The 22724-nt window shown below is 40.9% G+C and overlaps 1 protein-coding gene across 2 annotated transcripts in view; it reads right to left on the reverse strand.

Moving 5' to 3' along the window:
- The window catches only part of LOC124039468 (methionine synthase reductase-like), a 47303-nt gene that overhangs the window by 1869 nt on the left and 22710 nt on the right, over positions 1-22724 (reverse strand). For both annotated transcript variants that reach the window (XM_046355469.1, XM_046355468.1), the window contains exon 13: positions 2862-2954. In XM_046355469.1, the coding sequence (XP_046211425.1) occupies positions 2862-2954 (93 nt within the window). The remainder of the gene's footprint in view (positions 1-2861; positions 2955-22724) is intronic.

Genomic DNA, 22724 nt, shown 5'->3' on the forward strand with positions numbered 1-22724 from the left:
GACGCCGTCTAACAGAAACGTCCAGGGGAAAGACGCCGTCTAACAGAAACGTCCAGGGGAAAGACGCCGTCTAACAGAAACGTCCAGGGGAAAGACGCCGTCTAACAGAAACGTCCAGGGGAAAGACGCCGTCTAACAGAAACGTCCAGGGGAAAGACGCCGTCTAACAGAAACGTCCAGGGGAAAGACGCCGTCTAACAGAAACGTCCAGGGGAAAGACGCCGTCTAACAGAAACGTCCAGGGGAAAGACGCCGTCTAACAGAAACGTCCAGGGGAAAGACGCCGTCTAACAGAAACGTCCAGGGGAAAGACGCCGTCTAACAGAAACGTCCAGGGGAAAGACGCCGTCTAACAGAAACGTCCAGGGGAAAGACGCCGTCTAACAGAAACGTCCAGGGGAAAGACGCCGTCTAACAGAAACGTCCAGGGGAAAGACGCCGTCTAACAGAAACGCCCAGGGGAAAGACGCCGTCTAACAGAAACGCCCAGGGGAAAGACGCCGTCTAACAGAAACGTCCAGGGAAAGACGCCGTCTAACAGAAACGTCCAGGGGAAAGACGCCGTCTAACAGAAACGCCCAGGGGAAAGACGCCGTCTAACAGAAACGTCCAGGGGAAAGACGCCGTCTAACAGAAACGCCCAGGGAAAGACGCCGTCTAACAGAAACGTCCAGGGGAAAGACGCCGTCTAACAGAAACGTCCAGGGGAAAGACGCCGTCTAACAGAAACGTCCAGGGGAAAGACGTCGTCTAACAGAAACGTCCAGGGGAAAGACGTCGTCTAACAGAAACGTCCAGGGGAAAGACGTCGTCTAACAGAAACGTCCAGGGGAAAGACGTCGTCTAACAGAAACGTCCAGGGGAAAGAACGCCTAACAGAAACGTCCAGGGGAAAGACGCCGCCTAACAGAAACGTCCAGGGGAAAGATGCCGCCTAACAGAAACGTCCAGGGGAAAGATGCCGCCTAACAGAAACGTCCAGGGGAAAGATGCCGCCTAACAGAAACGTCCAGGGGAAAGATGCTAACTAACAGAGAAAAAAATATTCTCTCTAGATAAGAGACTTCATATTGCCATTTCCCATTTCTCCTCCTTTCTCTCTTTTCTGTCCATCCCTCCCTTCTCTGTTGAATGTCAGCCAATACAATGAGACTTTGATTTCTGTTTGAAAGGTTAACATCCTGGTCCCAGGGGTCCACTCAGACCCCACTGAGCTGAGCTCTTCTGTCTGGCCTCAGCTCTCAGTCAAACCCTGGTGTGTATTGACAGAGAAAACTGCCCTGGTCTGGTGGTGCCAATCTGGTCCTTAACAAGAGCTGAGCAAACCCCCTTTCCCTCTGCACCAAAATCACAATCCATGAAAAGAGAGAGAAAAAAGGGAGGGAACCATAAGGAGGGTAAGGGAGAAAACAGGTGGAAACGGCAAACATAAGGGGTTTGAGTATCTGACTGTAGGTGAGATTGGTGTCACCCTCTAACACACATGTTAAGTTATGGGGTTGATTAGGGCTTTTGAAGGAGAACACTGTATAGCAATGTTAATGTCACACCCGGGATACCAGGGTTTAGCCTCGGACCACAGAATATATTTAGCATCAAAGGGAATGCATTCTTTTTTCTATCAGTTCACGTTTCAGACCCCCACTGACTGGACAAAGCCGGGATAGGTTGAACTCCCGCAGATAGAGAGATCTACACTGTGAACAAACAACCATCAGGATACCTGGCTGTGAGGATGTATTTAACAAAGAGATGGACGCAAATAAACAAATACAGGCGGATATTTCTTTGATCTGTTCTTTCATGATTTCCGGGACAAATTAATCTACTAAGAATGCAGTGCTTTGAATGGTGTACTGGCCTTGTAGTGCCACAAGTCATTTAAGGTGATAGTTTGGACATTCTGCATTCCTCTCAGTAAGTTCAGTTTTATTTGAAATACAAATGTTTTCAAGTCTTCTGTACTGGAATTGCTGAATGGCATATTGACACTGAGCGAACACCTGCTCTTTCCATGACAGACTGACCAGGTGAACTTGCGCTACCGAGTGGTGCAGCGGTTTAAGGCACTGCATCTCAGTGCTAGAGGAGTCACTACAGACCCTGGCTCGATTCCAGGCTGTATCACAACCGCCGTGATTGGGAGTCCCATAGGGCGGCGCATAATTGGCCCAGTGTCATCCGGTTTTGGCCGGGGCAGGCCGTCATTGTAAATAAGAATTTGTTCTTAACGGACTTGCCTAGTTAAATAAAGGTTAAATAAATACAATTTTAAAAATTATCCAGGTGAAAGCTATGACCCCTTATTGATGTCACCTGTTAAAATCACTTCAAATCAGTGTAGATGAAGGCTAGGAGACAGGTTAAAGAAGGTTTTTTAAGCCTTGAGACATGTATTGTGTATATGTGCTCCATTCCGAGGGTGAATGAGCAAGACAAAGGGTTTAAGTGCCTTTGAACAGGGTATAGTAGTTGGTGCCAGGTGCATTGGTTTGTGCAACACTGCAACACTGGTTTTTCACACTCAACGGGTTCCTGTGTGTATCAAGAACGGTCCACCACCCAAAGAACATCCAGCCAATGTGACACAACTGTGGGAAGCATTGGAGTCAACATGGGCCAGCGTCCCTGTGGAACGCCTTCGACACTCTGCTCACTTTGCACTCTGATTGGAGGAAAAGTCTGAGATCACCCATTTGGGTGCTTCACTTTGGGAATACATGGGTGCTTCCGAAATGGCATCATACTCATTATACAGTGGACTACAACCAGAAACCCTATGCAGGCCCAGGTCAGGTACAACATAGGGAATGGGGTGCCATTTTGGAAAGACCCAACGTTTTGGTCAAAATGACACTCACCTAAACAGGAAGTCTCGGTCTCTATGGCGACAACCGAAGAATAGCCAGGTTTCACTGAACTCCGCCTCTGGGTTTTCCTCCCTCTCCTTCTCCCTGAAAGAGAAAAACAAAAAAGGAGAAAAAAAATGATATATATATATATATATATATATATACACACACACACACACACGAGGAGACCTCAAAGCCCAATCAATAAAAACACAGAAGAATGGACAGAGTCCTTGTCACAACAGACATTAAAAAGGAACAGTGACACTGTTGTATCTCCCTACAACATCTATACAGTACAGAGCCACAATTATGATGGGGATGATGCAGTCCAGAAGGGACAGGAAGTTAACATGCTCCTAAAGAGATGGATCACACTACACCGTAGATTACAACTAAAACAAGGAGTTAAGCTCATTGTCGTGTATGTGCGTGCGTGCATGCGCGTGTACACATCTCCCTCCGCACGTCAGCCCCACTTATAAATGTGATTCCTCCTGTGGCCAACAAGTCTGTCAGGGCTCCCAGAATCCTTTGCACAGAGGTGGCACAAAGACACAAAACGCTGAGCCAGTGCGCTGCCACCTACACCGCCGCCATCTATACCCCCACCGCCGCCATCTATACCCCCACCGCCGCCATCTATACCCCCACCGCCGCCATCTATACCCCTGCCGCCGCCATCTATACCCCCGCCGCCGCCATCTATACCCCCGCCGACGCCATCTACAGCCCCGCCGCCGCCATCTATACCCCCACCTCCGCCATCTACAGCCCCGCCATCTACAGCCCCGCCGCCACCATCTACAGCCCCGCGGCCACCATCTACAGCCCCGCCGCCACCATCTACAGCCCCGCCGCCACCATCTATAGCCCCGCCGCCACCATCTACAGCCCCGTCGCCACCATCTACAGCCCCGTCGCCACCATCTACAGCCCCGTCGCCACCATCTACAGCCCCGTCGCCACCATCTACAGCCCCGTCGCCACCATCTACAGCCCCGTCGCCACCATCTACAGCCCCGTCGCCACCATCTACAGCCCCATCGCCACCTACACCCCGCCGTCTACACCCGCCATCTACAGCCCCGTCGCCACCTACAGCCACGCCATCTACAGCCCGCCATCTACAGCCCTGCCATCTACAGCCCCGCCATCTACAGCCCCGCCGCCACCATCTACAGCCCTGCCATCTACAGCCCCGCCATCTACAGCCCCCCGCCGCCATCTACAGCCCCGCCATCTACAGGCTCGCCATCTACACCCCTGCCATCTACAGCCCGTCGCCACCATCTACACCCCGCCAGATGATGCTGGAGAACCTTGACTGGATAAGGTTTCTGAAGACCCTGAACATTCCAGTCTCATTGATGAAGACCCTGAACATTCCAGTCTCATTGAAGAAGACCCTGAACATTCCAGTCTCATTGAAGAAGACCCTGAACATTCCAGTCTCATTGAAAAAGACCCTGAACATTCCAGTCTCATTGAAAAAGACCCTGAACATTCCAGTCTCATTGAAAAAGACCCTGAACATTCCAGTCTCATTGAAAAAGACCCTGAACATTCCAGTCTCATTGAAAAAGACCCTGAACATTCCAGTCTCATTGAAGAAGACCCTGAACATTCCAGTCTCATTGAAAAAGACCCTGAACATTCCAGTCTCATTGAAAAGACCCTGAACATTCCAGTCTCATTGAAAAAGACCCTGAACATTCCAGTCTCATTGAAAAAGACCCTGAACATTCCAGTCTCATTGAAAAAGACCCTGAACATTCCAGTCTCATTGAAGAAGACCCTGAACATTCCAGTCTCATTGAAGAAGACCCTGAACATTCCAGTCTCATTGAAGAAGACCCTGAACATTCCAGTCTCATTGATGAAGACCCTGAACATTCCAGTCTCATTGAAGAAGACCCTGAACATTCCAGTCTCATTGAAGAAGACCCTGAACATTCCAGTCTCATTGAAGAAGACCCTGAACATTCCAGTCTCATTGAAGAAGACCCTGAACATTCCAGTCTCATTGAAGAAGACCCTGAACATTCCAGTCTCATTGATGAAGACCCTGAACATTCCAGTCTCATTGATGAAGACCCTGAACATTCCAGTCTCATTGAAGAAGACCCTGAACATTCCAGTCTCATTGATGAAGACCCTGAACATTCTAGTCTCATTGAAGAAGACCCTGAACATTCCAGTCTCATTGAAGAAGACCCTGAACATTCCAGTCTCATTGAAGAAGACCCTGAACATTCTAGTCTCATTGATGAAGACCCAGAACATTCCAGTCTCATTGATGAAGACCCTGAACATTCCAGTCTCATTGATGAAGACCCTGAACATTCCAGTCTCATTGATGAAGACCCAGAACATTCCAGTCTCATTGATGAAGACCCAGAACATTCCAGTCTCATTGAAGAAGACCCTGAACATTCCAGTCTCATTGATGAAGACCCTGAACATTCCAGTCTCATTGATGAAGACCCTGAACATTCCAGTCTCATTGAAGAAGACCCTGAACATTCCAGTCTCATTGAAGAAGACCCTGAACATTCCAGTCTCATTGATGAAGACCCTGAACATTCCAGTCTCATTGATGAAGACCCTGAACATTCCAGTCTCATTGAAGAAGACCCTGAACATTCCAGTCTCATTGATGAAGACCCTGAACATTCCAGTCTCATTGAAGAAGACCCTGAACATTCCAGTCTCATTGATGAAGACCCTGAACATTCCAGTCTCATTGAAGAAGACCCTGAACATTCCAGTCTCATTGAAGAAGACCCTGAACATTCCAGTCTCATTGATGAAGACCCTGAACATTCCAGTCTCATTGATGAAGACCCTGAACATTCCAGTCTCATTGATGAAGACCCTGCACATTCCAGTCTCATTGAAGAAGACCCTGAACATTCCAGTCTCATTGAAGAAGACCCTGAACATTCCAGTCTCATTGATGAAGACCCTGAACATTCCAGTCTCATTGAAGAAGACCCTGAACATTCCAGTCTCATTGATGAAGACCCTGAACATTCTAGTCTCATTGAAGAAGACCCTGAACATTCCAGTCTCATTGAAGAAGACCCTGAACATTCCAGTCTCATTGAAGAAGACCCTGAACATTCCAGTCTCATTGATGAAGACCCTGAACATTCCAGTCTCATTGATGAAGACATTAGGTAAGCAGAGAGCAGACCAAACAAATGACATCATCCACCATTTACATTTTCTGATTACATTTTTTTTTATCTGTAAACATATTTAACTGGGCTCCTCTTTCCCCAACCCAACCCTCCCCTCCTCACGGCAACCCTCCTCAACCCTCCCCTCTCCTCCTCAACCCACAGGGATCAATATCAATAGCCTGGCTTTTACTGTGCCACACAGACCATACTACCACTTCCTCTGAATACAAATCACATCTCTGCCCAGACCACACTACCACTCCCTCTGAATACAAATCACATCTCTGCCCAGACGACAGGAAGTCGTGCCACAGCATCAGAACCTATCACTCCATTCTGGGTCCAAAGGAGGCGGTTGCCTCTCAATGCTTCTCTGATGAACAAGGAGCAGAAGAAACTGTGATTCAGCAGGAATGAAGTCTTGGTAAACTCAGTATTTGTTTTATTTTCTCTGACCTTGTTCATGCTGAATGGGTTTTGATGCTCTGTGTGAGTGTAGTTATGAGAGTTTTAGGAGACTGATAATATGTGCCTGTACGTGACAATTCCAGGAAGTGCCACTGAGCTATGATCACTGAACCTGTATGCCGAATTACAATGACATTAGCATGCCTGATTTTCAATGCAATCAGCCGAATGTGGAGAAACTAGAGAGAGTCGTTAACAATAACCAAATACAACTACCGTTCATCCGGTGAACAACCTCAATGAATTACTCCTCCTTAAGCTCAGAAGACTAATCAATGTCAGACAGTCAGAGGTCGCCAGATCCCACCGAGTTAGGACATTTCAACCGTTCCCTCTCATTCCCTCTCTCCTTTGTTCCCCTTCTCCATAGCTCCTTCGCTCCATCTCTTCTGCAGTTACAAAGTGGAACAAAGTCATTTTCAAAACATCCATCGATTGACAAAGGAAAACAGGATGCCAGAAGGGGGACGGGAGAGGGAGCGATGAGGAAAGAGTGAGGGGAGCGATGAGGAAAGAGTGAGGGGAGCGATGAGGAAAGAGTGAGGGGAGCGATGAGGAAAGAGTTAGGGTAGCGATGAGGAAAGAGTGAGGGGAGCGATGAGGAAAGAGTGAGGGGAGCGATGAGGAAAGAGTGAGGGGAGCGATGAGGAAAGAGTGAGGGGAGCGATGAGGAAAGAGTGAGGGGAGCGATGAGGAAAGAGTGAGGGGAGCGATGAGGAAAGAGTGAGGGGAGCGATGAGGAAAGAGTGAGGGGAGCGATGAGGAAAGAGTGAGAAGAAGTTAAATGTCCCAATGCTGCTTTGTTGCTAAAAGAAAAAGAGGGCATTCAGGCTTTGTTGGCGACCTGCTTTCAAAATGGCTGTTGTCAAATTGGACGTTGTTATCTCTTATCAAAGCACGACATCAGGGGTAGACACCTTGTTTGGAATCTTAAAATCAGGTACTGTACAAAGCTTCGTGACAGGTTTTACGATCTGACAGAGAGAGCGAGAGACAAGGGTACACTAAAAGATTGTTTCACCCAACTTCTTCCTACGGCGAAAAGCTTTATGCAGAGAAAATGACTGTCTATGTTGAAAAGCACTTAGAAAACGAGAAGCTACCTTTCCACAGCCAATCACCAGGGCTTACTAAAGGCTGCTATATACCTACATGTTACTGAAGGCTGCTATATACCTACATGTTACTGAAGGCTGTTATATACCTACATGTTACTGAAGGCTGCTATATACCTACATGTTACTAAAGGCTGTTATATACCTACATGTTACTGAAGGCTGTTATATACCTACATGTTACTGAAGGCTGTTATATACCTACATGTTACTGAAGGCTGTTATATACCTACATGTTACTGAAGGCTGTTATATACCTACATGTTACTGAAGGCTGCTATATACCTACATGTTACTGAAGGCTGCTATATACATGTTACTGAAGGCTGTTATATACCTGCATGTTACTGAAGGCTGTTATATACCTACATGTTACTGAAGGCTGCTATATACATGTTACTGAAGGCTGTTATATACCTGCATGTTACTGAAGGCTGCTATATACCTACATGTTACTGAAGGCTGTTATATACCTACGTGGTCCTTCTGTAGCTCAGTTGGTAGAGCATGGCGCTTGTAACGCCAGGGTAGTGGGTTCGATCCCCGGGACCACCCATACATAGAATGTATGCACACTTGTCTGTAAGTCGCTTTGGATAAAAGCGTCTGCTAAATAGCATATATTATTATTATATATTACATGTTACTGAAGGCTGTTATATACCTGCATGTTACTAAAGGCTGTTATATACCTGCATGTTACTGAAGGCTGTTATATACCTGCATGTTACTGAAGGCTGTTATATACCTGCATGTTACTGAAGGCTGTTATATACCTGCATGTTACTGAAGGCTGTTATATACCTACATGTTACTGAAGGCTGCTATATACATGTTACTGAAGGCTGTTATATACATGTTACTGAAGGCTGTTATATACCTACATGTTACTGAAGGCTGTTATATACCTACATGTTACTGAAGGCTGTTATATACCTGCATGTTACTGAAGGCTGTTATATACCTGCATGTTACTGAAGGCTGTTATATACCTACATGTTACTGAAGGCTGCTATATACATGTTACTGAAGGCTGCTATATACATGTTACTGAAGGCTGTTATATACATGTTACTGAAGGCTGTTATATACCTACATGTTACTGAAGGCTGTTATATACCTACATGTTACTGAAGGCTGTTATATACCTACATGTTACTGAAGGCTGTTATATACCTACATGTTACTGAAGGCTGTTATATACCTACATGTTACTGAAGGCTGTTATATACCTACATGTTACTGAAGGCTGTTATATACCTGCATGTTACTGAAGGCTGCTATATACCTGCATGTTACTGAAGGCTGCTATATACCTACATGTTACTGAAGGCTGTTATATACCTACATGTTACTGAAGGCTGCTATATACATGTTACTGAAGGCTGCTATATACATGTTACTGAAGGCTGTTATATACCTGCATGTTACTGAAGGCTGTTATATACCTGCATGTTACTGAAGGCTGCTATATACCTACATGTTACTGAAGGCTGTTATATACCTACATGTTACTGAAGGCTGCTATATACATGTTACTGAAGGCTGTTATATACCTGCATGTTACTGAAGGCTGTTATATACCTGCATGTTACTGAAGGCTGTTATATACCTGCATGTTACTGAAGGCTGTTATATACCTGCATGTTACTGAAGGCTGTTATATACCTACATGTTACTGAAGGCTGTTATATACCTACATGTTACTGAAGGCTGTTATATACCTACATGTTACTGAAGGCTGCTATATACATACATGTTACTGAAGGCTGCTATATACATGTTACTGAAGGCTGCTATATACATGTTACTGAAGGCTGTTATATACCTACATGTTACTGAAGGCTGTTATATACCTACATGTTACTGAAGGCTGTTATATACCTACATGTTACTGAAGGCTGTTGTATACCTACATGTTACTGAAGGCTGTTGTATACCTACATGTTACTGAAGGCTGTTATATACCTACATGTTACTGAAGGCTGTTATATACCTACATGTTACTGAAGGCTGCTATATACCTACATGTTACTGAAGGCTGCTATATACCTACATGTTACTGAAGGCTGCTATATACATGTTACTGAAGGCTGCTATATACCTACATGTTACTGAAGGCTGCTATATACCTACATGTTACTGAAGGCTGCTATATACCTACATGTTACTGAAGGCTGTTATATACCTACATGTTACTGAAGGCTGCTATATACCTACATGTTACTGAAGGCTGTTATATACCTTCATGTTACTGAAGGCTGCTATATACCTACATGTTACTGAAGGCTGTTATATACCTACATGTTACTGAAGGCTGCTATATACCTACATGTTACTGAAGGCTGCTATATACCTACATGTTACTGAAGGATGTTATATACCTACATGTTACTGAAGGCTGCTATATACATGTTACTGAAGGCTGCTATATACATGTTACTGAAGGCTGTTATATACATGTTACTGAAGGCTGCTATATACATGTTACTGAAGGCTGTTATATACATGTTACTGAAGGCTGCTATATACCTACATGTTACTGAAGGCTGCTATATACCTACATGTTACTGAAGGCTGCTATATACCTACATGTTACTGAAGGCTGTTATATACCTACATGTTACTAAAGGCTGCTATATACATGTTACTGAAGGCTGTTATATACCTACATGTTACTAAAGGCTGTTATATACCTACATGTTACTAAAGGCTGCTATATACCTACATGTTACTAAAGGCTGCTATATACCTACATGTTACTAAAGGCTGCTATATACCTACATGTTACTAAAGGCTGCTATATACCTACATGTTACTGAAGGCTGCTATATACCTACATGTTACTAAAGGCTGCTATATACCTACATGTTACTAAAGGCTGCTATATACCTACATGTTACTGAAGGCTGTTATATACCTACATGTTACTGAAGGCTGTTATATACCTACATGTTACTAAAGGCTGCTATATACATGTTACTGAAGGCTGTTATATACCTGCATGTTACTGAAGGCTGCTATATACATGTTACTGAAGGCTGTTATATACCTGCATGTTACTGAAGGCTGCTATATACATGTTACTGAAGGCTGTTATATACCTACATGTTACTGAAGGCTGCTATATACATGTTACTGAAGGCTGTTATATACCTACATGTTACTGAAGGCTGTTATATACATGTTACTGAAGGCTGTTATATACCTACATGTTACTGAAGGCTGCTATATACATGTTACTGAAGGCTGTTATATACCTACATGTTACTGAAGGCTGCTATATACCTGCATGTTACTGAAGGCTGTTATATACCTACATGTTACTGAAGGCTGCTATATACCTACATGTTACTGAAGGATGTTATATACCTACATGTTACTGAAGGCTGCTATATACATGTTACTGAAGGCTGCTATATACATGTTACTGAAGGCTGTTATATACATGTTACTGAAGGCTGCTATATACATGTTACTGAAGGCTGCTATATACATGTTACTGAAGGCTGCTATATACCTACATGTTACTGAAGGCTGCTATATACCTACATGTTACTGAAGGCTGCTATATACCTACATGTTACTGAAGGCTGTTATATACCTACATGTTACTAAAGGCTGTTATATACCTACATGTTACTGAAGGCTGTTATATACCTACATGTTACTGAAGGCTGTTATATACCTACATGTTACTGAAGGCTGCTATATACCTACATGTTACTGAAGGCTGCTATATACCTACATGCTACTGAAGGCTGCTATATACATGTTACTGAAGGCTGTTATATACCTACATGTTACTAAAGGCTGCTATATACCTACATGTTACTAAAGGCTGCTATATACCTACATGTTACTAAAGGCTGCTATATACCTACATGTTACTGAAGGCTGCTATATACCTACATGTTACTGAAGGCTGCTATATACCTACATGTTACTAAAGGCTGCTATATACCTACATGTTACTGAAGGCTGTTATATACCTACATGTTACTGAAGGCTGTTATATACCTACATGTTACTAAAGGCTGCTATATACATGTTACTGAAGGCTGTTATATACCTGCATGTTACTGAAGGCTGCTATATACATGTTACTGAAGGCTGTTATATACCTGCATGTTACTGAAGGCTGCTATATACATGTTACTGAAGGCTGTTATATACCTACATGTTACTGAAGGCTGCTATATACATGTTACTGAAGGCTGTTATATACCTACATGTTACTGAAGGCTGTTATATACATGTTACTGAAGGCTGTTATATACCTACATGTTACTGAAGGCTGCTATATACATGTTACTGAAGGCTGTTATATACCTACATGTTACTGAAGGCTGCTATATACCTGCATGTTACTGAAGGCTGCTATATACCTACATGTTACTGAAGGCTGTTATATACCTGCATGTTACTGAAGGCTGCTATATACCTGCATGTTACTGAAGGCTGCTATATACCTACATGTTACTGAAGGCTGCTATATACCTACATGTTACTGAAGGCTGCTATATACCTGCATGTTACTGAAGGCTGTTATATACCTGCATGTTACTGAAGGCTGCTATATACCTACATGTTACTAAAGGCTGCTATATACATGTTACTGAAGGCTGTTATATACATGTTACTGAAGGCTGTTATATACCTGCATGTTACTGAAGGCTGTTATATACATGTTACTGAAGGCTGTTATATACCTACATGTTACTGAAGGCTGCTATATACATGTTACTGAAGGCTGTTATATACCTACATGTTACTGAAGGCTGCTATATACCTGCATGTTACTGAAGGCTGCTATATACCTACATGTTACTGAAGGCTGTTATATACCTGCATGTTACTGAAGGCTGCTATATACCTACATGTTACTGAAGGCTGCTATATACCTACATGTTACTGAAGGCTGCTATATACCTACATGTTACTAAAGGCTGCTATATACCTGCATGTTACTGAAGGCTGCTATATACCTGCATGTTACTGAAGGCTGTTATATACCTGCATGTTACTGAAGGCTGTTATATACCTGCATGTTACTGAAGGCTGTTATATACCTACATGTTACTGAAGGCTGTTATATACCTACATGTTACTGAAGGCTGCTATATACATGTTACTGAAGGCTGCTATATACATGTTACTGAAGGCTGTTATATACATGTTACTGAAGGCTGTTATATACCTACATGTTACTGAAGGCTGTTATATACCTACATGTTACTGAAGGCTGTTATATACCTACATGTTACTGAAGGCTGTTATATACCTACATGTTACTGAAGGCTGTTATATACCTACATGTTACTGAAGGCTGTTATATACCTACATGTTACTGAAGGCTGTTATATACCTGCATGTTACTGAAGGCTGCTATATACCTGCATGTTACTGAAGGCTGCTATATACCTACATGTTACTGAAGGCTGTTATATACCTACATGTTACTGAAGGCTGCTATATACATGTTACTGAAGGCTGTTATATACCTGCATGTTACTGAAGGCTGTTATATACCTGCATGTTACTGAAGGCTGTTATATACCTGCATGTTACTGAAGGCTGCTATATACCTACATGTTACTGAAGGCTGTTATATACCTACATGTTACTGAAGGCTGCTATATACATGTTACTGAAGACTGTTATATACCTGCATGTTACTGAAGGCTGTTATATACCTGCATGTTACTGAAGGCTGTTATATACCTGCATGTTACTGAAGGCTGTTATATACCTACATGTTACTGAAGGCTGTTATATACCTACATGTTACTGAAGGCTGTTATATACCTACATGTTACTGAAGGCTGCTATATACATACATGTTACTGAAGGCTGCTATATACATGTTACTGAAGGCTGCTATATACATGTTACTGAAGGCTGTTATATACCTACATGTTACTGAAGGCTGTTATATACCTACATGTTACTGAAGGCTGTTATATACCTACATGTTACTGAAGGCTGTTATATACCTACATGTTACTGAAGGCTGTTGTATACCTACATGTTACTGAAGGCTGTTATATACCTACATGTTACTGAAGGCTGTTATATACCTACATGTTACTGAAGGCTGCTATATACCTACATGTTACTGAAGGCTGCTATATACCTACATGTTACTGAAGGCTGCTATATACATGTTACTGAAGGCTGCTATATACCTACATGTTACTGAAGGCTGCTATATACCTACATGTTACTGAAGGCTGCTATATACCTACATGTTACTGAAGGCTGCTATATACCTACATGTTACTGAAGGCTGCTATATACCTACATGTTACTGAAGGCTGTTATATACCTTCATGTTACTGAAGGCTGCTATATACCTACATGTTACTGAAGGCTGTTATATACCTACATGTTACTGAAGGCTGCTATATACCTACATGTTACTGAAGGCTGCTATATACCTACATGTTACTGAAGGATGTTATATACCTACATGTTACTGAAGGCTGCTATATACATGTTACTGAAGGCTGCTATATACATGTTACTGAAGGCTGTTATATACATGTTACTGAAGGCTGCTATATACATGTTACTGAAGGCTGTTATATACATGTTACTGAAGGCTGCTATATACCTACATGTTACTGAAGGCTGCTATATACCTACATGTTACTGAAGGCTGCTATATACCTACATGTTACTGAAGGCTGTTATATACCTACATGTTACTAAAGGCTGCTATATACATGTTACTGAAGGCTGTTATATACCTACATGTTACTAAAGGCTGTTATATACCTACATGTTACTAAAGGCTGCTATATACCTACATGTTACTAAAGGCTGCTATATACCTACATGTTACTAAAGGCTGCTATATACCTACATGTTACTAAAGGCTGCTATATACCTACATGTTACTGAAGGCTGCTATATACCTACATGTTACTAAAGGCTGCTATATACCTACATGTTACTAAAGGCTGCTATATACCTACATGTTACTGAAGGCTGTTATATACCTACATGTTACTGAAGGCTGTTATATACCTACATGTTACTAAAGGCTGCTATATACATGTTACTGAAGGCTGTTATATACCTGCATGTTACTGAAGGCTGCTATATACATGTTACTGAAGGCTGTTATATACCTGCATGTTACTGAAGGCTGCTATATACATGTTACTGAAGGCTGTTATATACCTACATGTTACTGAAGGCTGCTATATACATGTTACTGAAGGCTGTTATATACCTACATGTTACTGAAGGCTGTTATATACATGTTACTGAAGGCTGTTATATACCTACATGTTACTGAAGGCTGCTATATACATGTTACTGAAGGCTGTTATATACCTACATGTTACTGAAGGCTGCTATATACCTGCATGTTACTGAAGGCTGTTATATACCTACATGTTACTGAAGGCTGCTATATACCTACATGTTACTGAAGGATGTTATATACCTACATGTTACTGAAGGCTGCTATATACATGTTACTGAAGGCTGCTATATACATGTTACTGAAGGCTGTTATATACATGTTACTGAAGGCTGCTATATACATGTTACTGAAGGCTGCTATATACATGTTACTGAAGGCTGTTATATACATGTTACTGAAGGCTGCTATATACCTACATGTTACTGAAGGCTGCTATATACCTACATGTTACTGAAGGCTGTTATATACCTACATGTTACTAAAGGCTGTTATATACCTACATGTTACTGAAGGCTGTTATATACCTACATGTTACTGAAGGCTGTTATATACCTACATGTTACTGAAGGCTGCTATATACCTACATGTTACTGAAGGCTGCTATATACCTACATGTTACTGAAGGCTGCTATATACATGTTACTGAAGGCTGTTATATACCTACATGTTACTAAAGGCTGCTATATACCTACATGTTACTAAAGGCTGCTATATACCTACATGTTACTAAAGGCTGCTATATACCTACATGTTACTGAAGGCTGCTATATACCTACATGTTACTGAAGGCTGCTATATACCTACATGTTACTAAAGGCTGCTATATACCTACATGTTACTGAAGGCTGTTATATACCTACATGTTACTGAAGGCTGTTATATACCTACATGTTACTAAAGGCTGCTATATACATGTTACTGAAGGCTGTTATATACCTGCATGTTACTGAAGGCTGCTATATACATGTTACTGAAGGCTGTTATATACCTGCATGTTACTGAAGGCTGCTATATACATGTTACTGAAGGCTGTTATATACCTACATGTTACTGAAGGCTGCTATATACATGTTACTGAAGGCTGTTATATACCTACATGTTACTGAAGGCTGTTATATACATGTTACTGAAGGCTGTTATATACCTACATGTTACTGAAGGCTGCTATATACATGTTACTGAAGGCTGTTATATACCTACATGTTACTGAAGGCTGCTATATACCTGCATGTTACTGAAGGCTGCTATATACCTACATGTTACTGAAGGCTGTTATATACCTGCATGTTACTGAAGGCTGCTATATACCTGCATGTTACTGAAGGCTGCTATATACCTACATGTTACTGAAGGCTGCTATATACCTACATGTTACTGAAGGCTGCTATATACCTGCATGTTACTGAAGGCTGTTATATACCTGCATGTTACTGAAGGCTGCTATATACCTACATGTTACTAAAGGCTGCTATATACATGTTACTGAAGGCTGTTATATACATGTTACTGAAGGCTGTTATATACCTGCATGTTACTGAAGGCTGCTATATACATGTTACTGAAGGCTGTTATATACCTACATGTTACTGAAGGCTGCTATATACATGTTACTGAAGGCTGTTATATACCTACATGTTACTGAAGGCTGTAATATACCTACATGTTACTGAAGGCTGTTATATACCTACATGTTACTAAAGGCTGCTATATACATGTTACTGAAGGCTGTTATATACCTGCATGTTACTGAAGGCTGCTATATACATGTTACTGAAGGCTGTTATATACCTACATGTTACTGAAGGCTGTTATATACCTACATGTTACTGAAGGCTGTTATATACCTACATGTTACTGAAGGCTGTTATATACCTGCATGTTACTGAAGGCTGCTATATACCTGCATGTTACTGAAGGCTGCTATATACCTGCATGTTACTGAAGGCTGCTATATACCTACATGTTACTGAAGGCTGCTATATACCTACATGTTACTGAAGGCTGCTATATACCTACATGTTACTAAAGGCTGCTATATACCTACACGTTACTGAAGGCTGCTATATACCTACATGTTACTGAAGGCTGTTATATACCTACATGTTACTGAAGGCTGCTATATACATGTTACTGAAGGCTGTTATATACCTACATGTTACTGAAGGCTGTTATATACCTACATGTTACTGAAGGCTGCTATATACCTACATGTTACTGAAGGCTGCTATATACCTGCATGTTACTGAAGGCTGCTATATACCTGCATGTTACTGAAGGCTGCTATATACCTGCATGTTACTGAAGGCTGTTATATACCTACATGTTACTGAAGGCTGTTATATACCTACATGTTACTGAAGGCTGCTATATACCTACATGTTACTGAAGGCTGTTATATACCTACATGTTACTGAAGGCTGTTATATACCTACATGTTACTGAAGGCTGTTATATACCTGCATGTTACTGAAGGCTGTTATATACCTACATGTTACTAAAGGCTGTTATATACCTACATGTTACTGAAGGCTGCTATATACATGTTACTGAAGGCTGTTATATACCTGCATGTTACTGAAGGCTGCTATATACCTACATGTTACTGAAGGCTGTTATATACCTACATGTTACTAAAGGCTGCTATATACCTACATGTTACTAAAGGCTGCTATATACCTACATGTTACTAAAGGCTGCTATATACCTACATGTTACTGAAGGCTGCTATATACCTACATGTTACTAAAGGCTGCTATATACCTACATGTTACTAAAGGCTGCTATATACCTACATGTTACTGAAGGCTGTTATATACCTACATGTTACTGAAGGCTGTTATATACCTACATGTTACTAAAGGCTGCTATATACATGTTACTGAAGGCTGTTATATACCTGCATGTTACTGAAGGCTGCTATATACATGTTACTGAAGGCTGTTATATACCTGCATGTTACTGAAGGCTGCTATATACATGTTACTGAAGGCTGTTATATACCTACATGTTACTGAAGGCTGCTATATACATGTTACTGAAGGCTGTTATATACATGTTACTGAAGGCTGCTATATACCTACATGTTACTGAAGGCTGCTATATACCTACATGTTACTGAAGGCTGTTATATACCTACATGTTACTGAAGGCTGCTATATACCTACATGTTACTGAAGGCTGCTATATACCTACATGTTACTGAAGGCTGCTATATACCTACATGTTACTGAAGGCTGTTATATACCTGCATGTTACTGAAGGCTGCTATATACCTACATGTTACTGAAGGCTGTTATATACCTACATGTTACTGAAGGCTGTTATATACCTACATGTTACTGAAGGCTGCTATATACCTACATGTTACTGAAGGATGCTATATACCTACATGTTACTGAAGGCTGCTATATACATGTTACTGAAAGCTGCTATATACATGTTACTGAAGGCTGTTATATACATGTTACTGAAGGCTGCTATATACATGTTATTGAAGGCTGCTATATACATGTTACTGAAGGCTGCTATATACATGTTACTGAAGGCTGTTATATACATGTTACTGAAGGCTGCTATATACCTACATGTTACTGAAGGCTGCTATATACCTACATGTTACTGAAGGCTGTTATATACCTACATGTTACTAAAGGCTGTTATATACCTACATGTTACTAAAGGCTGCTATATACATGTTACTGAAGGCTGTTATATACCTACATGTTACTGAAGGCTGTTATATACCTACATGTTACTGAAGGCTGTTATATACCTACATGTTACTGAAGGCTGTTATATACCTACATGTTACTGAAGGCTGTTATATACATGTTACTGAAGGCTGCTATATACCTACATGTTACTGAAGGCTGTTATATACCTGCATGTTACTGAAGGCTGCTATATACATGTTACTGAAGGCTGCTATATACATGTTACTGAAGGCTGTTATATACATGTTACTGAAGGCTGTTATATACCTACATGTTACTGAAGGCTGTTATATACCTACATGTTACTGAAGGCTGTTATATACCTACATGTTACTGAAGGCTGTTATATACCTACATGTTACTGAAGGCTGCTATATACCTACATGTTACTGAAGGCTGCTATATACATGTTACTGAAGGCTGTTATATACCTACATGTTACTAAAGGCTGCTATATACATGTTACTGAAGGCTGTTATATACCTACATGTTACTAAAGGCTGCTATATACCTACATGTTACTAAAGGCTGCTATATACCTACATGTTACTAAAGGCTGCTATATACCTACATGTTACTAAAGGCTGCTATATACCTACATGTTACTAAAGGCTGCTATATACCTACATGTTACTAAAGGCTGCTATATACCTACATGTTACTAAAGGCTGTTATATACCTACATGTTACTGAAGGCTGTTATATACCTACATGTTACTAAAGGCTGCTATATACATGTTACTGAAGGCTGTTATATACCTGCATGTTACTGAAGGCTGCTATATACATGTTACTGAAGGCTGTTATATACCTACATGTTACTAAAGGCTGCTATATACATGTTACTGAAGGCTGTTATATACCTGCATGTTACTGAAGGCTGCTATATACATGTTACTGAAGGCTGTTATATACCTGCATGTTACTGAAGGCTGCTATATACATGTTACTGAAGGCTGTTATATACCTACATGTTACTGAAGGCTGCTATATACATGTTACTGAAGGCTGTTATATACCTACATGTTACTGAAGGCTGTTATATACATGTTACTGAAGGCTGTTATATACCTACATGTTACTGAAGGCTGCTATATACATGTTACTGAAGGCTGTTATATACCTACATGTTACTGAAGGCTGCTATATACCTGCATGTTACTGAAGGCTGCTATATACCTACATGTTACTGAAGGCTGTTATATACCTGCATGTTACTGAAGGCTGCTATATACCTGCATGTTACTGAAGGCTGCTATATACCTGCATGTTACTGAAGGCTGCTATATACCTACATGTTACTGAAGGCTGCTATATACCTACATGTTACTGAAGGCTGTTATATACCTGCATGTTACTGAAGGCTGCTATATACATGTTACTGAAGGCTGCTATATACATGTTACTGAAGGCTGTTATATACATGTTACTGAAGGCTGTTATATACCTACATGTTACTGAAGGCTGTAATATACCTACATGTTACTGAAGGCTGTTATATACCTACATGTTACTAAAGGCTGCTATATACATGTTACTGAAGGCTGTTATATACCTGCATGTTACTGAAGGCTGCTATATACATGTTACTGAAGGCTGTTATATACCTACATGTTACTGAAGGCTGTTATATACCTACATGTTACTGAAGGCTGTTATATACCTACATGTTACTGAAGGCTGTTATATACATACATGTTACTGAAGGCTGTTATATACCTACATGTTACTGAAGGCTGTTATATACCTACATGTTACTGAAGGCTGCTATATACCTACATGTTACTAAAGGCTGCTATATACCTGCATGTTACTGAAGGCTGCTATATACCTGCATGTTACTGAAGGCTGCTATATACCTGCATGTTACTGAAGGCTGCTATATACCTGCATGTTACTGAAGGCTGCTATATACCTACATGTTACTGAAGGCTGCTATATACCTACATGTTACTGAAGGCTGCTATATACCTACATGTTACTAAAGGCTGCTATATACCTACACGTTACTGAAGGCTGCTATATACCTACATGTTACTGAAGGCTGTTATATACCTACATGTTACTGAAGGCTGTTATATACCTACATGTTACTGAAGGCTGTTATATACCTACATGTTACTGAAGGCTGTTATATACCTACATGTTACTGAAGGCTGCTATATACCTACATGTTACTGAAGGCTGCTATATACCTGCATGTTACTGAAGGCTGCTATATACCTGCATGTTACTGAAGGCTGCTATATACCTGCATGTTACTGAAGGCTGTTATATACCTACATGTTACTGAAGGCTGTTATATACCTACATGTTACTGAAGGCTGCTATATACCTACATGTTACTGAAGGCTGTTATATACCTACATGTTACTGAAGGCTGTTATATACCTACATGTTACTGAAGGCTGTTATATACCTGCATGTTACTGAAGGCTGTTATATACCTACATGTTACTAAAGGCTGTTATATACCTACATGTTACTGAAGGCTGCTATATACATGTTACTGAAGGCTGTTATATACCTGCATGTTACTGAAGGCTGCTATATACATGTTACTGAAGGCTGTTATATACCTGCATGTTACTTAAGGCTGTTATATACCTGCATGTTACTGAAGGCTGCTATATACATGTTACTGAAGGCTGTTATATACCTACATGTTACTGAAGGCTGTTATATACCTACATGTTACTGAAGGCTGCTATATACATGTTACTGAAGGCTGCTATATACATGTTACTGAAGGCTGTTATATACCTACATGTTACTGAAGGCTGTTATATACCTACATGTTACTGAAGGCTGTTATATACCTACATGTTACTGAAGGCTGTTATATACCTACATGTTACTGAAGGCTGTTATATACCTACATGTTACTGAAGGCTGTTATATACCTACATGTTACTGAAGGCTGTTATATACCTACATGTTACTGAAGGCTGCTATATACCTACATGTTACTGAAGGCTGCTATATACCTACATGTTACTGAAGGCTGCTATATACATGTTACTGAAGGCTGTTATATACATGTTACTGAAGGCTGCTATATACCTACATGTTACTGAAGGCTGCTATATACCTACATGTTACTGAAGGCTGTTATATACCTACATGTTACTGAAGGCTGCTATATACCTACATGTTACTGAAGGCTGCTATATACCTACATGTTACTGAAGGCTGCTATATACCTACATGTTACTGAAGGCTGTTATATACCTGCATGTTACTGAAGGCTGCTATATACCTACATGTTACTGAAGGCTGTTATATACCTACATGTTACTGAAGGCTGTTATATACCTACATGTTACTGAAGGCTGCTATATACCTACATGTTACTGAAGGATGTTATATACCTACATGTTACTGAAGGCTGCTATATACATGTTACTGAAGGCTGCTATATACATGTTACTGAAGGCTGTTATATACATGTTACTGAAGGCTGCTATATACATGTTATTGAAGGCTGCTATATACATGTTACTGAAGGCTGCTATATACATGTTACTGAAGGCTGTTATATACATGTTACTGAAGGCTGCTATATACCTACATGTTACTGAAGGCTGCTATATACCTACATGTTACTGAAGGCTGTTATATACCTACATGTTACTAAAGGCTGTTATATACCTACATGTTACTAAAGGCTGTTATATACCTACATGTTACTGAAGGCTGTTATATACCTACATGTTACTGAAGGCTGTTATATACCTACATGTTACTGAAGGCTGTTATATACCTACATGTTACTGAAGGCTGTTATATACTTGTTACTGAAGGCTGCTATATACCTACATGTTACTGAAGGCTGCTATATACCTACATGTTACTGAAGGCTGCTATATATATGTTACCTGTTATATACCTGCATGTTACTGAAGGCTGCTATATACCTGCATGTTACTGAAGGCTGCTATATACCTACATGTTACTGAAGGCTGCTATATACCTACATGTTACTGAAGGCTGTTATATACCTGCATGTTACTTAAGGCTGCTATATACCTACATGTTACTGAAGGCTGCTATATACATGTTACTGAAGGCTGTTATATACCTACATGTTACTAAAGGCTGCTATATACATGTTACTGAAGGCTGTTATATACCTACATGTTACTAAAGGCTGCTATATACATGTTACTGAA

The sequence above is a fragment of the Oncorhynchus gorbuscha genome, linkage group LG07, assembly GCF_021184085.1.
Source record: "Oncorhynchus gorbuscha isolate QuinsamMale2020 ecotype Even-year linkage group LG07, OgorEven_v1.0, whole genome shotgun sequence".
NCBI lineage: Eukaryota > Metazoa > Chordata > Actinopteri > Salmoniformes > Salmonidae > Oncorhynchus > Oncorhynchus gorbuscha.